This window comes from Callorhinus ursinus, unplaced genomic scaffold (assembly GCF_003265705.2).
Source record: "Callorhinus ursinus isolate GAN/ISIS: 27379988/994484 unplaced genomic scaffold, GSC_fseal_2.0 scaffold3, whole genome shotgun sequence".
Classification (NCBI taxonomy): domain Eukaryota; kingdom Metazoa; phylum Chordata; class Mammalia; order Carnivora; family Otariidae; genus Callorhinus; species Callorhinus ursinus.
The window spans coordinates 455,653-475,963 of NW_027397065.1; the positions used below are offsets into that span (position 1 = coordinate 455,653).

General features: G+C 41.5%; 1 protein-coding gene across 2 annotated transcripts in view; it reads right to left on the bottom strand.

Moving 5' to 3' along the window:
• The window catches only part of ACOT12 (acyl-CoA thioesterase 12), a 50,879-nt gene that overhangs the window by 4,080 nt on the left and 26,488 nt on the right, over window positions 1-20,311 (bottom strand). For both annotated transcript variants that reach the window (XM_025866721.2, XM_073887498.1), the window contains 7 exons: window positions 12,377-12,533; window positions 10,307-10,426; window positions 9,035-9,185; window positions 8,316-8,371; window positions 7,938-8,001; window positions 6,942-7,025; window positions 1,791-1,924 (listed from right to left, as the gene is read on the bottom strand). In XM_025866721.2, the coding sequence (XP_025722506.1) occupies window positions 1,791-1,924; window positions 6,942-7,025; window positions 7,938-8,001; window positions 8,316-8,371; window positions 9,035-9,185; window positions 10,307-10,426; window positions 12,377-12,533 (766 nt within the window). The remainder of the gene's footprint in view (window positions 1-1,790; window positions 1,925-6,941; window positions 7,026-7,937; window positions 8,002-8,315; window positions 8,372-9,034; window positions 9,186-10,306; window positions 10,427-12,376; window positions 12,534-20,311) is intronic.

A 20,311-nucleotide genomic window follows, 5' to 3' on the forward strand; every position in this document is an offset into this window, starting at 1 on the left:
GTAAGCGTTCCCCATTGCTCAAAATGGCTCCTCAGACTCTCATCGGTTGTTTCAAAGCTCAAACCTCCGATGAAGAGCTTCCGCAGCTGTTCAGGCTCTTTGGGAGACTCTGACTTAGACATGACGGTGGTGGGAGGGGAGACTTTAACGATGCTTACTCTGTGGCGTCCACGGGCAGAAAGGCGTGGCCATATGATTCTAAGGTCACTGCCCTCAACACTTTGGAGAAAGGCATTTATAGTTGTTTTCCACAAAATTATTTCTCTCTAGAATCAGGTAATAATATCTGAAGAGTAGTGAATTACATGGACAGTCATCAAAGAAGGACTCTTAGATAACAGAATATGGTATACTGGAAAGAGCACCAAGTTCAGAGTCAAGCAACTTGTCTTTGAATCCTAAATGTACACTTCATATCTACGTTATGTTAGGCAAGTCGCTTTATTTTTTTTTTCATTTGTAAAATGTAGATGATAATACCTATGGGGTTATTGTGAGGATTAAATGAAAACACCTGGCACAGTACCTGAATCAAAGTAGGTACACAAGTAAGTTGAATTAGAATTTATTCATTCATTCCTCCATTCATTCAAGTTCAGTTTGGCTGGAAAGTCAGGTGACAGAAAACAGTGCGAGAAACATTTGAAATTAATTAAAACCAAAGTTTAGCCACTGTTCCTGCTAAAAATTTTGTACTTACAGAGTATCTACAAATATTGATGCAAGAAAACTGTGAAGTATTTCCTCTTCTTTCAGAGTGTTTTATTATGATATAATTAACTATGATGTATTATTTTGGCATCCTAAGCATGTAACACATGACCCCAGGGGTGTTTCACTTTAGCGGTATTAAATTGTCTATTACAGGGTATTAATCATAATCAAGTTTAGCCATCTTAAAGATGAGCCTCTACCTCATCAAGATTAGGAAGTAAATGGTAATGCTTAATATAATAGGAAGCCCATCTCACCAATCCCTTTCTTTCAGCAAGACGCCCAGTGAGGGCCCAGGTGCTATGGCCCCGGGGCTGCGACTCCTCAGAGGAGGAGGGGGCGTGGCCCGAGTGCAATCAGACCCAGTCGGTGCCGGTGACAAGGCGCACAGCCTTGTACTCCAGGAAAGGAGTGAGAGTGGCAGAGATTGGATTGAGATGCAGGAGACAGGAAGTAACAGCCGGAAGAGACATAGGCTGAGAGGAGTGGGCCCTGATCAGACAGGGCAGGAAGGAATGCCTTGTACTTCAGTACTCACACAGCTGCCCTTCAGCTTCTCACCAGGGAATGCTACTTCACAGGAAAAGGAGGAATAGCACATTAAATACCAAGAGTGGGAGGTGGGAAGGACAATTAATTAGATAAACACTTCCTCAAGAGCAACGAAACTGTGTATTAAAGTACAAGGGTGTGGAGTTCAGAGCCTGATGGATCTGGGTTCCAATTCACGTTCGGTTGCTTAGGAAAGCAGTCTTGGCAAGCCTCAGAACTTCTCTATTGTTAAAGTGGGAATGATACCAAGGGTGGAGTTGTTGGTAGGATTACAACAGATATGGGTAAAGCATGTCAACTCGATAGAAATGATAAATAAATGATTCAAATAATTTTTGTTTTGTGTCTCTCAGTAACACTTGATGCAGTTTTCAGTGCAGAGCAAGTTTTAAAACATACTCTTTATTTAATAAACAATGGGTCACATGTTGGGTAATGGAGATGAATTGCAATATGGAAGCCACCCTTTACATGATGTCATTTACATGACATTATTTAAGAAAATATTTTAAATGTATTCTTACACATAATGGGGGTCCCACAAAGGTCTCTTGGTAAAGTCAGACAAGAGATGATAAGTCACGTGTGCTGGTCTTTCCACATGCTTTTCAACCCAAACAGATAAAATGTCATGCTCTTCCAGGGTATATATTTTTATCTAAAAGATAATAAAAAAAAACAAATTACAAGAGAAAAATGGGTATTTTGTCTTTAAAAACTACACACAGAGTCATAGGTTGATTGTACTGGCTAAGGCATCTTGGCACCTGGATAACAATAAAGCCAGACAATGACAATTTCACTTCAAACACTTGGATGTCTAGAGCTTAGACCAGGATGTTATCCTCTGTGTCCTCTAAATAATATGGGACTTGAGTTATTTAATTATTGTGCAACAGTTTTTTTCTTGAAAAAAAAAAAAAAAGTAAGCCTTTCTCTTTTTATGTCTTTATGATGTTTCCCTGCCTCTACCCAGCAACAATAGAAAATAGCATTAGGCTGATAGGCAAGTCAGCGCTTCATCTCCCTCCACAGAACTTGGACACTTTCTTAGGATGTCAGGCATGCCAAGGGGACCCAGGAAGCAAGCCACCAACTCTAGGACCGACTCAACCTTTCAGAAGGGCTGCTGAAGCGCCGTGTTTCTTCAGCATGAAGCATTCTTTGATTTGTGAATCACAAGGGCCCATCCTCCCAAGAGGCCAATTCCTGGGTTTCTAATGTTGTTATTCCTTACATAAGAGGACGCCTGTCTTGGGGAGCCATTTGACATATACTTAAACAATAACGTATCCCCTGTTACTCCAAACTCTCCTGCTATTGCACTTTTGCTAATAATCAGAGATATGTGCTCAGCTAAGAGCACATTTCTATCCTGCCCATTTTCTCCATCTCTTTCAGGGTGCTTTGAAGTTAGTGTTGAAATGTGCCATCTTATAATCATCCCCATGGCAACAAGCTGTGAGAAGACAGACAAACAGAGGGTTAAGACTTCACTGCAGGAATCAAGCAGATGGACAAGTCAGGCTTGTGAGGGAGAAAACCTTTATTTAAACATAAACATCAAGAAGAGAATGAAGAAATAAGAAATCGACTAAAGGCAGCTTAGTAAGAAAAGGAGTGGCTATTGTTTAGACCACTTTACCTCCCCAGCTGACCTTTGTGCCAATTAAAGCCACCTTTAAACTAAGCCCGCAAAGGAGGACATATCCTGGGCTGTGGACATGTATCAAACAGAAAGCCATGAATGGGGCTCCAGTTGATGGCTGAGACTCGCCCCAGCACAGCCATGCCTGACTTCGCCCCTGTACAGCGGGGGTAAAAGGATGGTCCCTGGTGTAAATCCTGAAGGACGTCATCTTACCAAAACTTGGCGGTCGTGTGGCCCTAAGTCAGGTTTCTGGGGCGCTGCAGCCTCAGAGGAGGCAAGGGCAGGTGGCCAGGGTGAATTCCTTACCTTCTGTCAGATTTAGGCCTCGGGGCAGCCACCTTCTACACTGATGGACTCAGGGCAGGGAGGGACGTGATATTGGGCTGAGCGCTTGCTAAGGGTTGAAGTGTGTCTCCTCAAATTCGTATGTTAAAGTTCTCTGAGTACCTCAGAATGGGACCTTATTTGGAAAGAGGGTCATTGCAGATGTAATTAGTTAAGATGAGGTTAAAGTGTAGGAGGACGGGCCCCTCATCCAATATTGACTGATGTTCTTATGAAAAGGGAAAATTTGGAGGCAGGCATGCGCACCGGATGAAGTTGAAGGCAGAAATCAGGTGGCACATTTACAAGCCCAGGTCCGCCAAAGGTGTCCAGCAAAGCAAAGCAGCAGCGGCGAGAGGAAAGGCCTGGAACGGATTCTTTCTCACTTCTTCAAAAGGAATCAGCCCCGCCAACACCTTGATCTCAGATTCCCCGCTTCCGTAAGTGCAGACAATACCTTTCTGTGGTTTAAGCCACCTGGTTTGTGGTACTGTTACAACTCTAGGAAACTATCACAGCACTTTCCCAGGAAGCTGCTCCCCAGGTTGTAGACACAGGCTTCCTGCTTCCTGAAGCCACAGCAAACACCAAGCTGAGTAGCCGCCATTAACCTCTGCCCTCACAGAGCTCACTAAACTTATCCAGTGTCGAGTTCGTCATCGGTGGAGGGAATGGTATCTTGATCCTTCTCCCAGAAGCCGAAGGTAGCAGGAAGTCCTTCTCATTGCTGTGCTGTGAGAATCAGTGGCAATGGTGCAGACAAAGGCCACGAGGAAGGGCGGCAGTTGGTGCTGATCTCTTTAAACCCTAGTATTTTAGAAAAGCCAACTTCTGCTTAGTGAAAAAAATTCTCCAAGACCAACTCTTCAGCAGAACATGTTCTCTTTCACGCTCAGAAGAATACAGGTTGAATTCCATCTGTAACCACCTCAAATGTTTTTTATCGTTTGATGCCTGGCAAATTTTATTCTATGAAATGAAGCTTAAAGTGAGTAAGCTTGAAATTGCTAACAGTTCATATTGATATTGTTTTTTCATTCTAATAAGATTCTGTTTAATGGATTTGGATATCTTAAACAAACGGCCGAAGAGAAAAAGAGTCTCATTTTAGAACTTTATACTGTTGTTTTTGAGACAACAGTATGGGAAGGAGGACAAAACCATTTTATACAGAGGCCTGGGTAGGGAGGGGAGGCTAACCTTCCTCGGAGGTGCCTGGGGAATGACCCCAGGGGTCGGGGGAAGAGCGCTGCACGGGTGGAGCTCTGGGACCAGCCCCTCCCCAGCTTCAGTGAGAAGAGCGCCCTCTGGTCTGTTTCCTGTGCTGGGGTTTTTTTTCCATGGAAAGGTTTGCAAGTGGTCCTTGCCATTCTGGCTTTCATCATCGTCACTCTGTCAGGTCAGTCTCCTACCCGTGCCGATTCCTACCCTGAGGATTTGGCTGGAGCTGCTCACTGTCTGGACAGCCCCTTTCACCCTGCAGCATCTACATAAGCTATCTGCAAAGAGGAAAGAATCATCCCCTCTCCAAAGTTCTCTCTAAATAACTGTCTTGCTTTACTTTGAACTGTCTAAGAACTGACCTTTATGATTTAAATACAATTGCTCACTTGTTCGTAAACTACCTGAAAATCATTCTTCCACTGTTTCATGTATATGTGTGATGTTGCCAAAATAGTGTACTAGCTCCTTTAGGGTGAGGGTGCTCCTTGTATTACTTTTGCTCCTTGCATTACTACTATTATTAATTCCATCACTGAACACAGAAATGAAATATGAGCTAAAAGAGTAAGTATTGCCCAATTTAATTATAAATACCAGAAGCCCTAGACTTTTGCCATTTAACTAATTTGTATCAACAGTAAGTACAGATTTTTGGTGGGAGGGTGGGCAGCAAAGCAAGGTTTATTGAGCAATAGCCAAGTGATAGTACAAAGCTCCCCAGGAGGGAGGGGACCTGAGAGGGTGGCCCAATAATAAGTATGGATTTTAAAACCTGAAATGAGTATGATTCGTAACAGATAATTTAAAAATTATTCAATGAAAAGGTGACAGAAAAAAGTAAGCTGTATTTTAAAATTAAAACAATATAAAAGCTTTAAAAAGTAGGAGAGAAGAGGATGGCCTGGAAAGGAAAAAAATTCAAGTTTTATCGTAAATATAATCTAAAGAACTGGAGGGCTTCAAATTCAACAGAAATGGCATAAGAAGGTTGCTATAATTATATGATATCTTCTAATAAGTATCCGTACAAAAATTAAGAATTAAATATTGATGGCTCGCCTTAGACACCAACAAATGCAGCATTTCTTTGTTTAGGTTTATTTTGGCCCCAAACTCCCAAAGAACTGAAGTTCTTATATATTATACGGCTTCACAAAACATGCTCTCTTCCTTCAGTCCAGACGCACGTTTGCCCTTTCCAATGCTGCTTAGATGCCAGCAACGAAGCAAGAAGCAGATTTCATGCTAGTAAAAAGAAAACAAAGTCTTGAAGCATCTTTGATGTGGGGTAAAGAGAAAAAGATCATTTTTATAACGTGAAACCTATGTTTCTGCATCACTGCATTAGGCATACTTGGAAAGGTAAGTGGATCCAAAGAGGGCAAAGGGAGATCTTGAAAGGATTCAGAAGTGAAGACAAGAACACGATACGTGCCAACAACCCAGAACAAAACACTGGCAAGAGGTCAAAGTTGAAAAGCATCAGTAAAGTAGCATCAGAGTTTGCTTCAATTTTAAGGTAAGTGAACATGTCATTTATTGTCCAGACTGGGGCATGGAGGCATTATTAGTAATTATGAGAAGACAACAGATTATGATGGGCCAATCATTAATTAAAATGGGACAACCAGAAGTGTCCCAGGAGAAGCAGGACATAGGATCACCCTATTGCAGAGGCTTCACTGATGAAAACCAGTACACACTGAATGTGAGCACAGAGCTGGCATGCCTGAGCACCTCCTGGGTGCCTGGCCCGCTGTGATCTGGGACTATCTCTGGTGGTGACCTCATAGTCGAGTTAGGGTGGGTATCAGCCTCCACGGCTCTCTTAACATACTTCTGAAACTGGATAAAATGAGAATCCAAATGATACACGTGTACTTAAGTTTGGTGACCCGCAAAACAGCGTAAAAGGTGCTAAGAGAGACGCAAAGAAGTGGAGACAAGGCTTCTTTCTTAAGGAGCTTGTCATCGAGGGCAGGGAAAAAGACCATGTGTAAAAAGTTAAACTGCTACGTAAGACATCGACATCAATTTAGTGTTGCTGTGGGAGCAATGTCACAAGACGGTGCGGAATTAATTGACAAATTAATTCTGAAAAAGTAATTGCTAAGGGGGTTCCTACAGGGGAAGTTCTTCAGTCAGGGGTGATAGGAGCGGCTTCACGCAGAAGCATTTTGTCCCGGGCCTTGAAAACCAGTTAGGATTGGGGTAGATAGACGAGAAGGAGAGACGAGTGGAATATGAGAACTAAGTTCAGAGGTAGGAATGTGTGGGGTGCACTGAAGGACCCCAGATCCACCAGCATGGAGGACTAGAGACAGTGCTGGAAAGATATCTGGCTCTTAGAAATAGTTTCCTAGAAAGGTTTTTTACCTTCTTAAAAGCAGCAGCGGAAGCAGTAGAACCACCACCACCACCACCACCACTTTCAGTTGTGATGGACAGCAGGGTGTGCATGTACCTGGATGCCTACCTTTTCCACTGCACTGGTAACCTCCCAACCACTTCTGGCCGCCAGATTGTTGAGAGCTTCCACACTGGCGTTACTCAGGGCTACCTAAAATACAAATATTGTAAAAGCCGAGAGTTCAACCCACAGATATGGGATCAAATAGTTTCTTTTCTTTTTCTTTTTTTTTTTTTTTTAAGATTTTACTTATCTGTCAGAGAGAGACCACAGGCAGAGGGAGCAGCAGGGGGAGAGGGAGAAGCAGGCTCCCCGCTGAGCAGGGAGCCCAATGTGCGGCTCAATCCCAGGACCCTGGGATCATGACCTGAGCCGAAGGCAGATGCTTAACCGACTGAGCCACCCAGGCGCCCTGTGATTCAAATGGTTTCTGCTTCAAAAATGGGAAACGTTAGAGCCGAAGTGGTAATGCCGAGCTTAGAACTAAGCTATAGGTAACATAATTTCTGTCTCTAACTCTTAATTCAGAATTCAGACAAAATAACACGAAGGTCTGCATGCTTTGCAAATTAGTGTCATATTAATGGTGTCCTGAGCAAAGACAACGTTACCTTTCAATATGACTTGGAATCAACATGTAATCAGTAAACTTGGATTTCCCTTTCTATCTTATGGTCAAAAACTTTAAAGCACCTAATAGTTTATTGTTGTGTCATAAAAATGCAAGCTGGAAGGCATGTCATTCAGCACAAATCACTGAGACACCAGATCCCAGTGTCCTGCTGCCTGAATGTATCGGATGGCAGATCCTTCCAAGTCAGTTTTGGAAACCGTGCATGCCATTCAAACAAGGCAGGGAAGCAACTAGTTGGTAACTGCTTACTGACTGGTTTTGCTTCGTTCTGAGATGTCTGGTTGGTATAATTCACCTTTTCATCTCACCTGTGCAGGACAACCTGAATCAGTTAAACATGGGAACTGTCACTTTTATAATGATGTCATTTTCCATTTTTACAATGATGTGATTTTTACATGAAGAGCTCCAAATGATAAAACCATTACCTGGTTGCTTATGTCCCAGTGTACACAGAGCGGAACCTCTTCTTTGTGGGAAATAACATATTTTCTGGAAAAAAATTAAAATGTTAAGCAACATGTTATAATAATAATGTTTAATAATAAGTTTTCTTTCCAGCATTTAGCACACAACAGTAACCATGACCCGTTCTTGAACTGAAATCAGCAGTTTTAAAAGCTGCTTTTTTTTAGTAATGGAACAATCAGGAAGAACAATTTCCGTCACAGTTAGCCTCCAGCCAGGAAACATCAGACCTTCTCATTTTGCATTATGTGGGAACATAGACCCAGAGAGGATCCCTTTGTTATATAATTTGTTAGATAAGAGAAGATAGCTTAAAATCCTTACACCCACATCCTTACCTGCCTAGGCGAATTCTCTTGCGTACAATAGCTCCATGATACCGTCTAAGATCGTCCTTTAATAGAAAGTAAAATCAATAAATTTCTAATATTTTGGTGCTACAATCCTTAAGTCTCTCTCCCCTAACTCAGTTGAAAGGGCTAGCTGGGACACACACAGTTTCTCTGCGTGAACTGTCCTCATCACCCACAAAGGGCAGGTGCATGGATAAAAAAACAACCTTTACAGCCCTGTTCTTTCCTTTTTTAAAGCAGCGATTGCTATCATTTCTGTTCCCAGAATTATACATGTATCTCACTGTAGAGTTTGTAGAAAAGGTGAGAGTTGGCACTAAGGCACCTCTCAGATGAACGGAAGATATAGTTCATGCGAAGCAGCAGAGAGGGTTGGACGTAAAGAAGCAGGAGAAGAGAGTCAGAAATACGCCCCAGAAGATGATATGCTTCCCACAGCAGCACGTAGCCAAGCAGAGGTGAGGTCTCCAGGACCTCTGTCATTCCAACAAATGATAGGAGTGACTTGGGGGAAAAAAAAAACAAGGAAGAAAGAAAAGAAAAACTCCATTTTACTTTGTGATGTAGAAAAGAAAAAAAAAATCCAAAGAGGAATAGCTTTAGAAGTTGTTACTGGTATGAGGAGATTCTGGGTGGAGCTCTGTACCCACCACTTCCCCCCAAGAAGTGATCTGATTGCTGAAACTCACGTGCTAATAACTGACCTTTGACATGGGTTTGATTCTGGGAAATGTGACCAGTTCTTCCTTATCATCGACAGCATTATAAATGAGAAAAGCACTGTTGATGTGACGGCCTTGGCCCTTAGACCACTCCTGACAGTCAAAGGCTTCCACGCGCACTCCCACTTCCACACTGCAGAGGGCAACACACAGGGCAGTGGGCGGAGGACCCGAGAGGTGGGCCTCCTCCACACACCAAGGCCACGGCGGCCACCGCTGGGGCCACCGCCACCACCGCCACTGCCATCACTATTCTCCAAGCGAGAAAAAGAACGAGGGTCCTGGGCTGTCTCTCTGTTGTTGCAAATCTACGCAACTGTTAAAATCCACTTCATCAGGTCAATGGATCTGATGTACTAGCTCCTGGAAGCATTTCTGCTTTACTTTCCCACCAACAAGTGGGAAAAAGGCCAGTTAGGACTTTATATACATTCATGAGCATATTTTGGTAATGGGGTGTCGGTGGGGTGGGGGGAGTTAATTGTACCGCAGTCAAGTTTTCTCCCCTAAAAACAACTGTTCTATATTAAAAAGCATCAGACACTAAGATTGGATAGGAGACCTAGATACTCTTTTTCACATTTTAAAAGAAATAATATGAAATTAAATCTTTTCATTGTGTATCAAAGAATAATAAAAATAACTGGGAAGTCGTTTGGACTTCTTGGTGATAAATAACAGGTCCACTATGAGTCATTTGACCATGAAGTCACTGGGATTCTTTCGAGAGTGAAAGGAAGAGTTAATAACCATGACAGGGACACACCAAGACCTTACTGGGCCAACTGGCAGTCACCCTTATTAAGAGACAAAAACCAGGGGCGCCTGGGTGGCTCAGTCGTTAAGCATCTGCCTTTGGCTCAGGTCATGATCCCAGGGTCCTGGGATCGAGCCCCGCATCGGGCTCCCTGCTTAGCGGGGAGCCTGCTTCTCCCTCTCCCACTCCCCCTGCTTGTGTTCCCTCTCTCGCTGTGTCTCTGTCAAATAAATAAATAAAATCTTTAAAACAAAAAAAGACAAAAACCAACCCATCACAATTTATGAAGTACAAAGAGGCTCCAAGCAACAAAGAGGGTGAAAATGAGTGTCTACAGATGTGGATGACTGGGTGAAGTTTCAAAAACAATTAGAAGGAACGTGGTTACTTTGCAGTAGTCCCTACGCTCACCTCCAGATTAAAAGGAAAATAAAAAATTATTCATGTGCAAGTTTGAATTCGTTCACAGCCGCCTAAGAGCATTAGACAGGCTTTACCAGGTCTGAAATGTATTGTTGACGATGGCATTGAAAACAAGCCGGTCTCCAACAGTAGATGGTCCCCGGAACTTAAACATGTCCACGGACTTCAGAAGGGGGTGTGCCCGACAGAGGCGGCTGAGGAAACAGAGAAAGAGGAGACAGCGCTCACTCTCTAAGTATTTTCATGAACCATTGATTTGCTTAACACATGCAATAGACAAATAAATATTTAATGTGCTTTCTAAATAAACTCTTTTAAGAGTGAAATAAATAACTAGGTGATGTATGTGGAGAGTCTGTACATTCCCCAGCAAATATTTTGGGAAACACCATGTCCCCATCTTCACCAAGATGCTTGGTGCTTCTGCTCTTGTGGTGACAGCCCTGCTCTTGTTCTGTTCCCTATAAAAGTCCCCCTGAAAAACAAACCAGTGTCTTTTGTTCTCCTTTGAGGGTTCTGTTCATCCTAATAGCTCATGATCACATCACAGGAAGTTGTGACTCTCAGGTTGGAGGGGGATACAGTGAAGGAAGCACCAGCTCGTATGGTTCATACTACTTCCTTCACTTCATAGTTAACTGAATTGACTCATCTATCAAAAGACTTATTTTTTTCCCTACAGGAAAATTACCTGGATTGCTACACAAAGCCTGAAGGGCTATAAGGGACACATTTTACAATTTTTGTGTGTGTGTGAAATTTTGAAATACTTATAAAGTATATTTGATCTCAGAGTTACTTTTGTAATTTTCTAAATTTTAAAGATTCCCACTGTAGTCATTCACTTACTCAAAGGAATTGTGCCAACGCCAAGAGAACACACTCTGTCATAGTTAATTATGTTGTAAGCCTTTACAATAGAACAGGTTCAGACACTTTATTGTCATTGAGAATGACAATCTCATTTTAAAACAAGCTCTCTTATTTGTGCATAATTTATAAGAAGGATTTCTACAGGTTTCTAACTATAGTCACAGTTATAGGCATATTCACAATAAAATTCTTTTAATTTTGGGAAAATAAAATCTTCACAATTTTCAACAGTTACAAAAATTGTTGGTAGGACAGTTCCTGTTCAAATGCATTTTCAGAATACACAACGTTCCTTAAAGCTGCTCAATTGCCTACATGGTCCATTAAGAATAAAATGCCTTTTGGGGCCCCTGGGTGGCTCAGTCGGTTAAGTGGCTGCCTTCAGCTCAGGTCATTATCCCAGGGTCCTGGGATCAAGCCCCGCATCAGGCTCCCTACTCAGCAGGGAGTCTGCTTCTCCCTCTCCCTCTGCCCCTCCTCCTGCTTGTGCTTGCTCTCTCCCTCGCTCTGTCAAATAAATAAAATCTTAAAAAAAAAAAGAATAAAATGCCTTTTTTTGAAACTGAGGAGTACTTAAAAGTTTTCTTCCAAGTTCCTCTCTCTTTCTCGTCTTATTTTTCAGTTAATCCTCTGGCCATAATGATTGTAACCAGAAACTTCAAAGGTCAAACCTAATTGTAAACTGCCTTTTTTTTCTCTAAAGATTTTATTTATTTATTTGACAGAGAGAGACGCAGCAAGAGAGGGAACACAAGCAGGGGGAGTGGGAGAGGGAGAAGCAGGCTTCCCGCTGAGCAGAGAGCCCGATGCGGGGCTCGATCCCAGGACCCCAGGATCATGACCTGAGCCGAAGGCAGATGCTTAATGACTGAGCCACCCAGGCACCCCCTGTAAACTGCCTTTAAAAAAGTTTGCAACTTGACTATTTTTAAGTGTAAAAGCTGTCCTCTATTTCTATTCTGCATCCACTGTGCCATAACTATCATTACAGGAAGTTTCAAGATTACATGACCAACATTTAGAATTCAAAATAAAGTATCAGAACAGTCATTTCATTTTTATTTTTGAACCAAGAACAAACATTCACCTTCAAACAAAAGGACAGATTAATCCTAAGGTAAACAGGTAAATGACTTATTTTTTCACTTTGATAAAAGGCCACACTCTTCTCCCCTTGTCTCCTTGGCTAGCTCCATAACCAGGACTCAGACCCTTTCTTATCTCTCCTCACTGGAACCCAACATCACACGCCAAAGGTCAAAACCAAGAACCTTGCAGAAATAGTAGCCACGGTCTCCATCCAAGCCATAATTTGGCCACCAAATGTATTTCCATGATGGTTTGCATGGGGCGGGAGGACAAGTTCAATGCTCTGAACAGATGTGCCACTTGTGGGAACCATTCCTTCCTCTTCGTCACAGATGGGGTCTGGAAGGTAGATGCAAACATCAATACTGGTGGAGTGAACCGTACAACCCGGGACTATGGCTGTTCCTTCCTAGCAGCACACTAAATTCAGGGGATTGTTAGAAAAATTAAATTATTCCCAAAGACTTAAATCTCCTGAAGAAATAAATGAATTTCGTTCTACAGAGTGATTTTCACCTGAATGGGGGGTAGTTACAGTGAACTGGATAAGATAATGGGTCAGAAAGGCCCTTTTAGAGATTGTATTCCAACGTATCTTTCAAATTCACAGGAATTTTGATTAAGAGAATAATCACATTTAAACTCTCGAGTTGTTTGGAGTGGAGGGGGGCAGATCAGGGTGGGGAGAGGCAAAAAGAAATTTGGGGCTTAATGGATAATGTTATTATCTTGATTGTGGTGATGGTTTTATGGGGTTACACATGTCTCAAAACTTATCAAGCTGTACACTTCAAATATGAGCACATGAATTTATGGTATATCAATTATTTATATTTATAATTATTATGTGTAATTATTTATAATTTTATTCATGGTACATCGATTATACCTCAATAAGGTTTTTAAAATGAAAGGAATCAGAGCTATAAAGGGTCAACGACACTGAGAATCCGGAATAGTTTGCTCTAGTATAAACTTCAGAATGGGAACGTGGCCTCCCATGGTTACTGTTTTGCAGTGAATGCAGTCACAAACAGAAAAGACACAATGAGTACTTCTCGTGTCCTTCTGCTTCCTTTGAATCATATCTGCTTCATTTACTGACAAAATGGTTTTTACTCTCAACAATGGAGAAATCATTTAATCTGGCTGCAAAGCAGTAAAATGTATTCATTTATGCTCCCTGCATCATCTAGTGAATCATCAGCTCAGCCTAAATCTCGTGTGCTATTGTTGAGGAGGTAAGGGGAGGATTTACAAATCAGGGGTGTCATCCTGGTTGTGCTGTCAGAAGCAGAGCTGAGCTTGCAGCCCAAGAGCACAGACTGGCCAGCTGTTGGGAACTGGGAATGGGGCCATTCTCGGCATAGTCACATGTAAGTGAGAAGTGTGGCTACAAAGACCTTGAACTGCATTGTCTCATGAAATTTTTAGATTTATAATTAATTGATCGTCTTTTCATTTTTTCCCCCTTCATTCCACTGATCATTTCAGTCATCTGCTTAAAAACGTGTCAGAAATATCCCTTAACACCCTAGAATAAAAGCCCAAATCCTTCCCTTGGCCCTAAGCCCTTCCTTCCTTGTCTGGCCTATGCCTACCTCTCCAGCTCCAGCGAGGTGGACTTCCACTCCTACCACCCTCCCCCCATCATATTCTCTCTCAATCTCTCTCTTTGCTTCAACTACAAGACCTTTTTTCAGTCCTATAACGAAGTACTGTCTTCAACACCAGGGCATTTGCTCATGCTGTTCCCTCTGTCAGCTGCAATTCCCCTGGCCACTACCACCTCCTTCCCCTTACCTCCTATTCTCTTCTAGGGGAGCAAATTTTGCCACCCCAAGATATGCCTCTTTGGCATGTTGCTTCTTTCAGGCTCATTATTTTTAAGAAACTGTAGATACAAGAGAAGCTCTGAAAACCCAGTAGAAGTTACCCATTGATAAGAGACATTTATGTGTCTAAAAAGAAATCTCCACTTGTAAGGATTGTTCCCCTTGCTCTACCAGAAAGAGGGGGATGACTCTAAATCTAGAAAGTTATCAGTGGAGAAGAAAATGACTTATATCCACATAATAACCTTATTCTTGTTTCCTGTGCTTTTCTTGGTAACCTCCCATAACTGACTCACCACCCCCAATACCATCTTTTGTCTTTGACTGAAGAAGGTATTTAAGGTAACGGCTTCCGCCATCTCAGTGAGTTAGTGTTTTTCTGGGTCTCTCCCATGTCTATAGGCAGTGTAGATGTAATTGAATTTTTGTTTGATTTTCTCCTGTTAATCTGTCTCATGTCAATTTAATTCTTATACCAGATAGAAGTTGTTTATAAGGTAGAGGAAATTTTTTCCTCCTTAATACTCTGTTGGCCCATTCCAGGCATCTTTTCTTCAAGAAAGCCTTCCCAGACCTAACAGCTAATTCCCACTGTTAGGAGCTCTCACATGCATCTTTCTTTCACAGTTATAGTTTTATGTTTGTGTGATCTTCGATTGTCTGACCCACTAGATCCTAAGCTCCTTTGGTCAGGAACTGATTTTCTTCTTAAATTCTAATATGATTCCTGAATATGGGTGCTCAGTAAATATTTATTGAATGAACAAATAAACTTAATTGTGCTGATTTATTCCACATTCATAGTCATTGCTTTCAACAGAATTTTTTAGGTAACAAAATGACTGTACTGATTTACACTTCTCTATGTTATTTATTAGAGTTCCCACTGCTCCGCATTTTCACTTAGACAATATTGTAGACTCCTCAAATTTTTCTAATTTTGTGGGTGTGAAATATCTCATGTTCGTTATAATTTGCATTTCCCTGATTAATGAGGTCCAACATCTTTTCACATGTATATTAAACCATCTTGTTACCTCTGAATGAAATGTCTATATCATTTGCTTCAAATGGTACCTCTTTCCCATTCTTTTTATTCTTTCTGGAACTTTGATTAGATGCATGTTAGACTTCTTACTCCTTTCTCTATGTCTCCAAATCTTCCATATATTTCCCATTTCTTTGCCAATCCATCTGCATTCCAGGTAACTCCCTCAGATCTCTCTTCCAGTTACTGTCTTATCTGTGGTTTACCCATTCACTGAGTTTTATTTATTTTTTAAAGATTTTATCTATTTATTTGACAGACAGAGAGAGAGCGCAAGTAGGGGGAGCAGCAGAGGGAGAGGGAGAAGCAGACTCCCCACCGAGCAAGGAGCCCGACACGGGGCTCGATCCCAGAACCCCAGGATCATGACCTGAGCTGAAGGCAGATGCCAATCGACTGAGCCACCCAGGCACCCCTCCATCCACTGAGTTTTAAATTTAAATTATTAGATATATTTTTGTATAGAAATTCTCTGTTTCTTTGTCAAAACTTCAAGGTAATTTTTTATTCTTAAATAATACTTTTGATTCTCTTTTCTTTCTTAAAATACATTAACATTCTTATTTAATATTCCTTATATGATAAATGCAGTAATTGCAGTCTTTCTGGGCCTCCTTCTATTGTCTGGTGTTTCCTCTGGATTTTGGTGACTCATTTACTTTTATCTTTTATGATTTTTGACTAGGAGTTTATATTCCTTGGATCTATGTGTGTGGGGAATTCCTGAGAGCTGGGCTTAAAGTCATTTCTCCAGGGGTTTGCATTTATGGCTATAGATCAGCTGGGGGAACTATAACACAGTGCCACTTCCCACTAAATTTCACGTGGTCTGTTTCAGTCCAAACAAGCTATGTGAATTCTGAAACCAAATCTACATGAGAATGCACTTGTGATTGACTTCTCAAAGGTAACAGTTGCGGGTTTTTTTTTTGTTTGTTTGCTTGTTTGTTTGTTTATTTTTCCCATTCTACCTAGGTTTAAGGCGGAGATAGGAAAGCATCCCTACGAGAGCTGTCTGTGGATTGGGATTTTTCTACTTGACTCACCAAGAGTATCATTTTTTTAGGTTTGCAGCTATATATAAGATTCCCTGATCCAACCTTCCACGTAACATGGGCCACTGGCTTTATGTCCTGATTCTTTTCAGGCCCATTAAAACACAAGTTCTAGGTCTTCTAGAGCCTACAGAGTCCTGAGCAAATGCCAGCTCTTATTTCCTTACACTGCTGCATTTGTGTTTTCTAATCATTTCTGGACTTCAAGGTTTTCTCTTATTTTTCTGTCTGCTGAGATATGTTTGCAAAGATGCTTGTAAATATTTTATCCAGAAATTTTAGCTTGTTCTAGACACCAAGTCTACCATATTGCTGTCATCAGAATTGGACTGCTTCCTGAAGTGGTCTTTAAAAGGCCCATGAAATAAATCTTCAGTCCCTTTCAACTTCTTTCTTTCTCTTTTTTTGCTATTACTGACTTTGTCAGATGATGTCCTATTAATATCTCAAACTAGTATTGATTGAGGTTTTTTAAGTTAATATCTCTTTTTTGTTCAAGATAAATATAAACAATCTGTAAAATACAATGTTAAATGAAAAAAAGAAAGGTACATAGCTGTTTGAATACTGTGCTCCAAGTATATGCTAGTGTGTGTGTGTGTGTGTGTGTGTGTGTGTGTGTGTGTGTGTGTGTGTAATATTGGTTGTCTTTAAGGATAGGAAATGGCTAACTGGGAGATAGTAATGGTAGGAAGTCTTACCTTTTAACTGAATGCCCTCTCATACTTTTTGAAATTTTCACCCTGTGCATGTGTACTACCTATTTTTAAATAATTTAAAATAATTATAAAATTAAAAACTGAGTAGGCCTTATATTATGAGAGACACTGTAAAGGCTCAAATATAAGGCAATTCCTTCTTTTCTGAGGGATAACTTTAAAGAAAAAACTACTCAATTCTTATGAAGACATCCATGGGATATGCTGGGATACATAGAGATGGGTACTAGGGCAGGTCATGTGTGCATGAGCACCAGCTATGACACGTATGCAGAAATATACAGAGTATAGGTGACCTTGGTGCTGAAGCATACCTATTTGCAGGTAATTGTCAATCAATGGAGAAATATGGCTCTCCCAGGCTCAGAGACCAAGTCAGGCTCACAGCTCTGGCTGTGTACTCAAATTAAGCATGGTAAACAAACCTCACCCTTTCTGCAGGCTTCCAAGTAAGAGCATACTTGTCCAGAGGTCAATTTCAATACTCGGACTTTGGATGTTCATTAAGTACTGCGTCATCATTCTGCTTGGACAATTTTTGCCTTCATTCTACAATTTTGGGTCAGGAACTTTGACCTGAATTGAGGATATTCCAGTTTTCCTTCTCATAACCAGAAAGGATCAACACAGGATAATGCTCATAAAGATTTGATTTCTTGGGGCACCTGGGTGGTTCAGTTGTTAAGCGTCTGCCTTTGGCTCAGGTCATGATCCCAGAGTCCTGGGATCAAGCCCCGCATCAGGCTCCCTGCTTGGTGGGAAGCCTGCTTCTCCCTTTCCCACTCCCCCTGCTCGTGTTCCCTCTCTCGCTGTGTCTTTCTCTGTCAAATAAATAAAATCTTAAAAAAAAAATGCTCTAAATATGAAGTCTTTTCCTACAAGCCAAGCTTCCAAACAATGACCCAGTGGTACAAGAACACATTCCAAAGAAGTCCTGCTTTTACATAATCTAATGTCATTTGTTTCCCTTTTCTTCCGAAAGCATATGATTTTGACTCAAATTTCTTACTGTTCTAACAATATGCATTTCAACCACATAAAATCTTGCAAGAGATTCCAATTGGTTGTGATATTACTATCAATGTAGAACCCTGGGTTTTCTAAAAACATGGTTCAATAACAAAGATGATCCAGCTATCTTCCTTTAGAAGGTGTTGTCCAATTCAAAACAAACTCCATCCAGATACACCAGGTAGCAGGTGGACAAACCATACACTCATGGCAACTTAGAGTTCTAGAGTCTGGCTCTGACACTAAGAGAAATCACTTTTAGGTTCTACAGTATCTTGATGGCATGAAAGCTAGTAAAATTTCTAAAAAGATCAAATCAACAAAGTTAGGTTAAAAGTTGTTTTGTGCAAAGGAATATAGAATAATCTATTCTCAGGCAGATTAGAGGACACATGATAAAAACAGACTTCTAAAAATCTATAATTCTAAACTGAACCAGACCACTAGAGGTGATCTGCCAACTTCCTAACAAACTGGAACTCAAGTCAATTACAATCGTTTAACCTTTATATTTGAATGGCTGCAGCACGTGGGAATGACTTCTGTATTCCAAGTTCAGTGGACAGTTTTTATTCCTAACTTTCTGGAACACAGTTGACCTCTCATTTCTTCATGTAACTCTACTCCCTCGGCTTACGACGCTAGTCTCTCTGGTTCTCCCTGCACCCCTCCCACTAGTCCCTCTAGGTCTCCTTTGTAGATCCACCTCCTCCTCTAATCACCTCTTAAATGGCCATGTTCTCCAAATTTCACTCTTGGCCCACCACTCTTGTGCCACCGTGAGCCCTCCCTAGGTGACTGTAGGTACTGCTTCATTTGAATTACCATCTGTAAGCTGTTGTGTCGCAAACTAAGTCTCCCCAGCCCTGGTTTTGTCCTTTTGGTTGTTCCACAGGCACCACAGACTACACTAAACTCATCATCCACCTTCATCAACACTGCCCCTCTCCTCCCTCTCCTATGCATTAGCTCCATTCATGATACCACCATTAGCTAACCAGTTGCTCAGACTGGAAACCTGAGAGTTACTTTCCTCACCCATCTCCCCACATGAGTGACCCTATTCTGCTGATGTTATCCCTTGCATATTTTTGGCCTTTTCCCCTCCCCTCTCGACAATCATTGCCTGGAGTAGCTGCTCCTCTCCCCTTGCCTGGCCTCCATCCCTCTAGTCCCTCTTCTCCTATGCAGAATGACTATATTAAGTGCCAGCCTAATCATGCAAAGCCAGCCCAAATCTTCACCGGCTTCCCTCAAGGAGAGAAGAAAGGTCAAGCCTCTTTGCCTGGCCTAAGAGAGCCTTCATGACACAGTCCTATCTTGTCATGTCCTGCCTCCTTCCACCTTGAATTTTCTCTCTAGCATGCCCTTGCTCTCATGGTTTAGCCATTTCATTACTTTAGCAAAACGCATTTTAAATATAGTTTGGTACCAAGACCATCTTTACAGAAGGATGGATTCTTCTCAGCACAGTAATTTAATGATGGTGTCTTCATTTCTTTAAAAGTAGCTTGGTAATTAATGGGCATTGTCTTTTGAAGTTCTGCAAGAATAGAAGCCTTTGAAAAACTTTTTTTTCCAACGCAAAGATCATCTGTGAGGTGGTCCCAGGACTATGATGACGTCATGCAGAGCAGAAGAAAGCCCCCGCCCCCCACACGTCACCCCTGTCTCTGTCTTTCCTCTCTCCTCTGCATCTGTGTGTCCTCTTCTTCCTTCCTCTCTTTTAATATGCTCATTCTGATCCTTTCTCATCTCTCCTTTTTCTTCTTCTTCTTCTTTTTTTACAGATTTATCCCATTCCTATTTTATTTTATTTAAATTAAATTATCCAACATATAAGACATCATTGGTTTTTGATGTAATATTCAGTGATTCATTATCTGTGTATAACACCCAGTGCTCATCACATCATGTGCCCTCTTTAATGCCCATCCACCCCGTTACCCCCCCACCCACATCCCTTTCCACAACCCTCAGTTTGTTTCCCAGAGCCAAGAGTCTCTCATGGTTTGTCTCCCTCTCTGATTTCTTCCCACTCAGTTTTCCCTCCCTTCCCTGTGGTCCTGTGCTATTCCTTGTGTTCCACATGTGAGTGAAACCATATAATCGTCTTTCTCTGCTTGACTTATTTCACTTAGCATAATCCCCTCCAGTTCTATCCATGTTGATGTAAATGGGAGGTATTCATCCTTTCCTTCCTCTTCTACATGTGTCTGCTTTTGGAGCTCAGGAGGGAGTTGGACCTTCTTTTTTTTTAAATTTTATTATGTTATGTTAGTCATCATACAATACATCATTAGTTTTTGATGTAGGGATCCACGATCCATTGTTTTTGTATAACACCCAGTGCTCCATGCAGTACGTGCCCTCCTTAATACCCATCACCGGGCTAACCCATCCCCCCTCTCCCCTCCCCTCTAGAACCCTGTTTGTTTCTCAGAGTCCA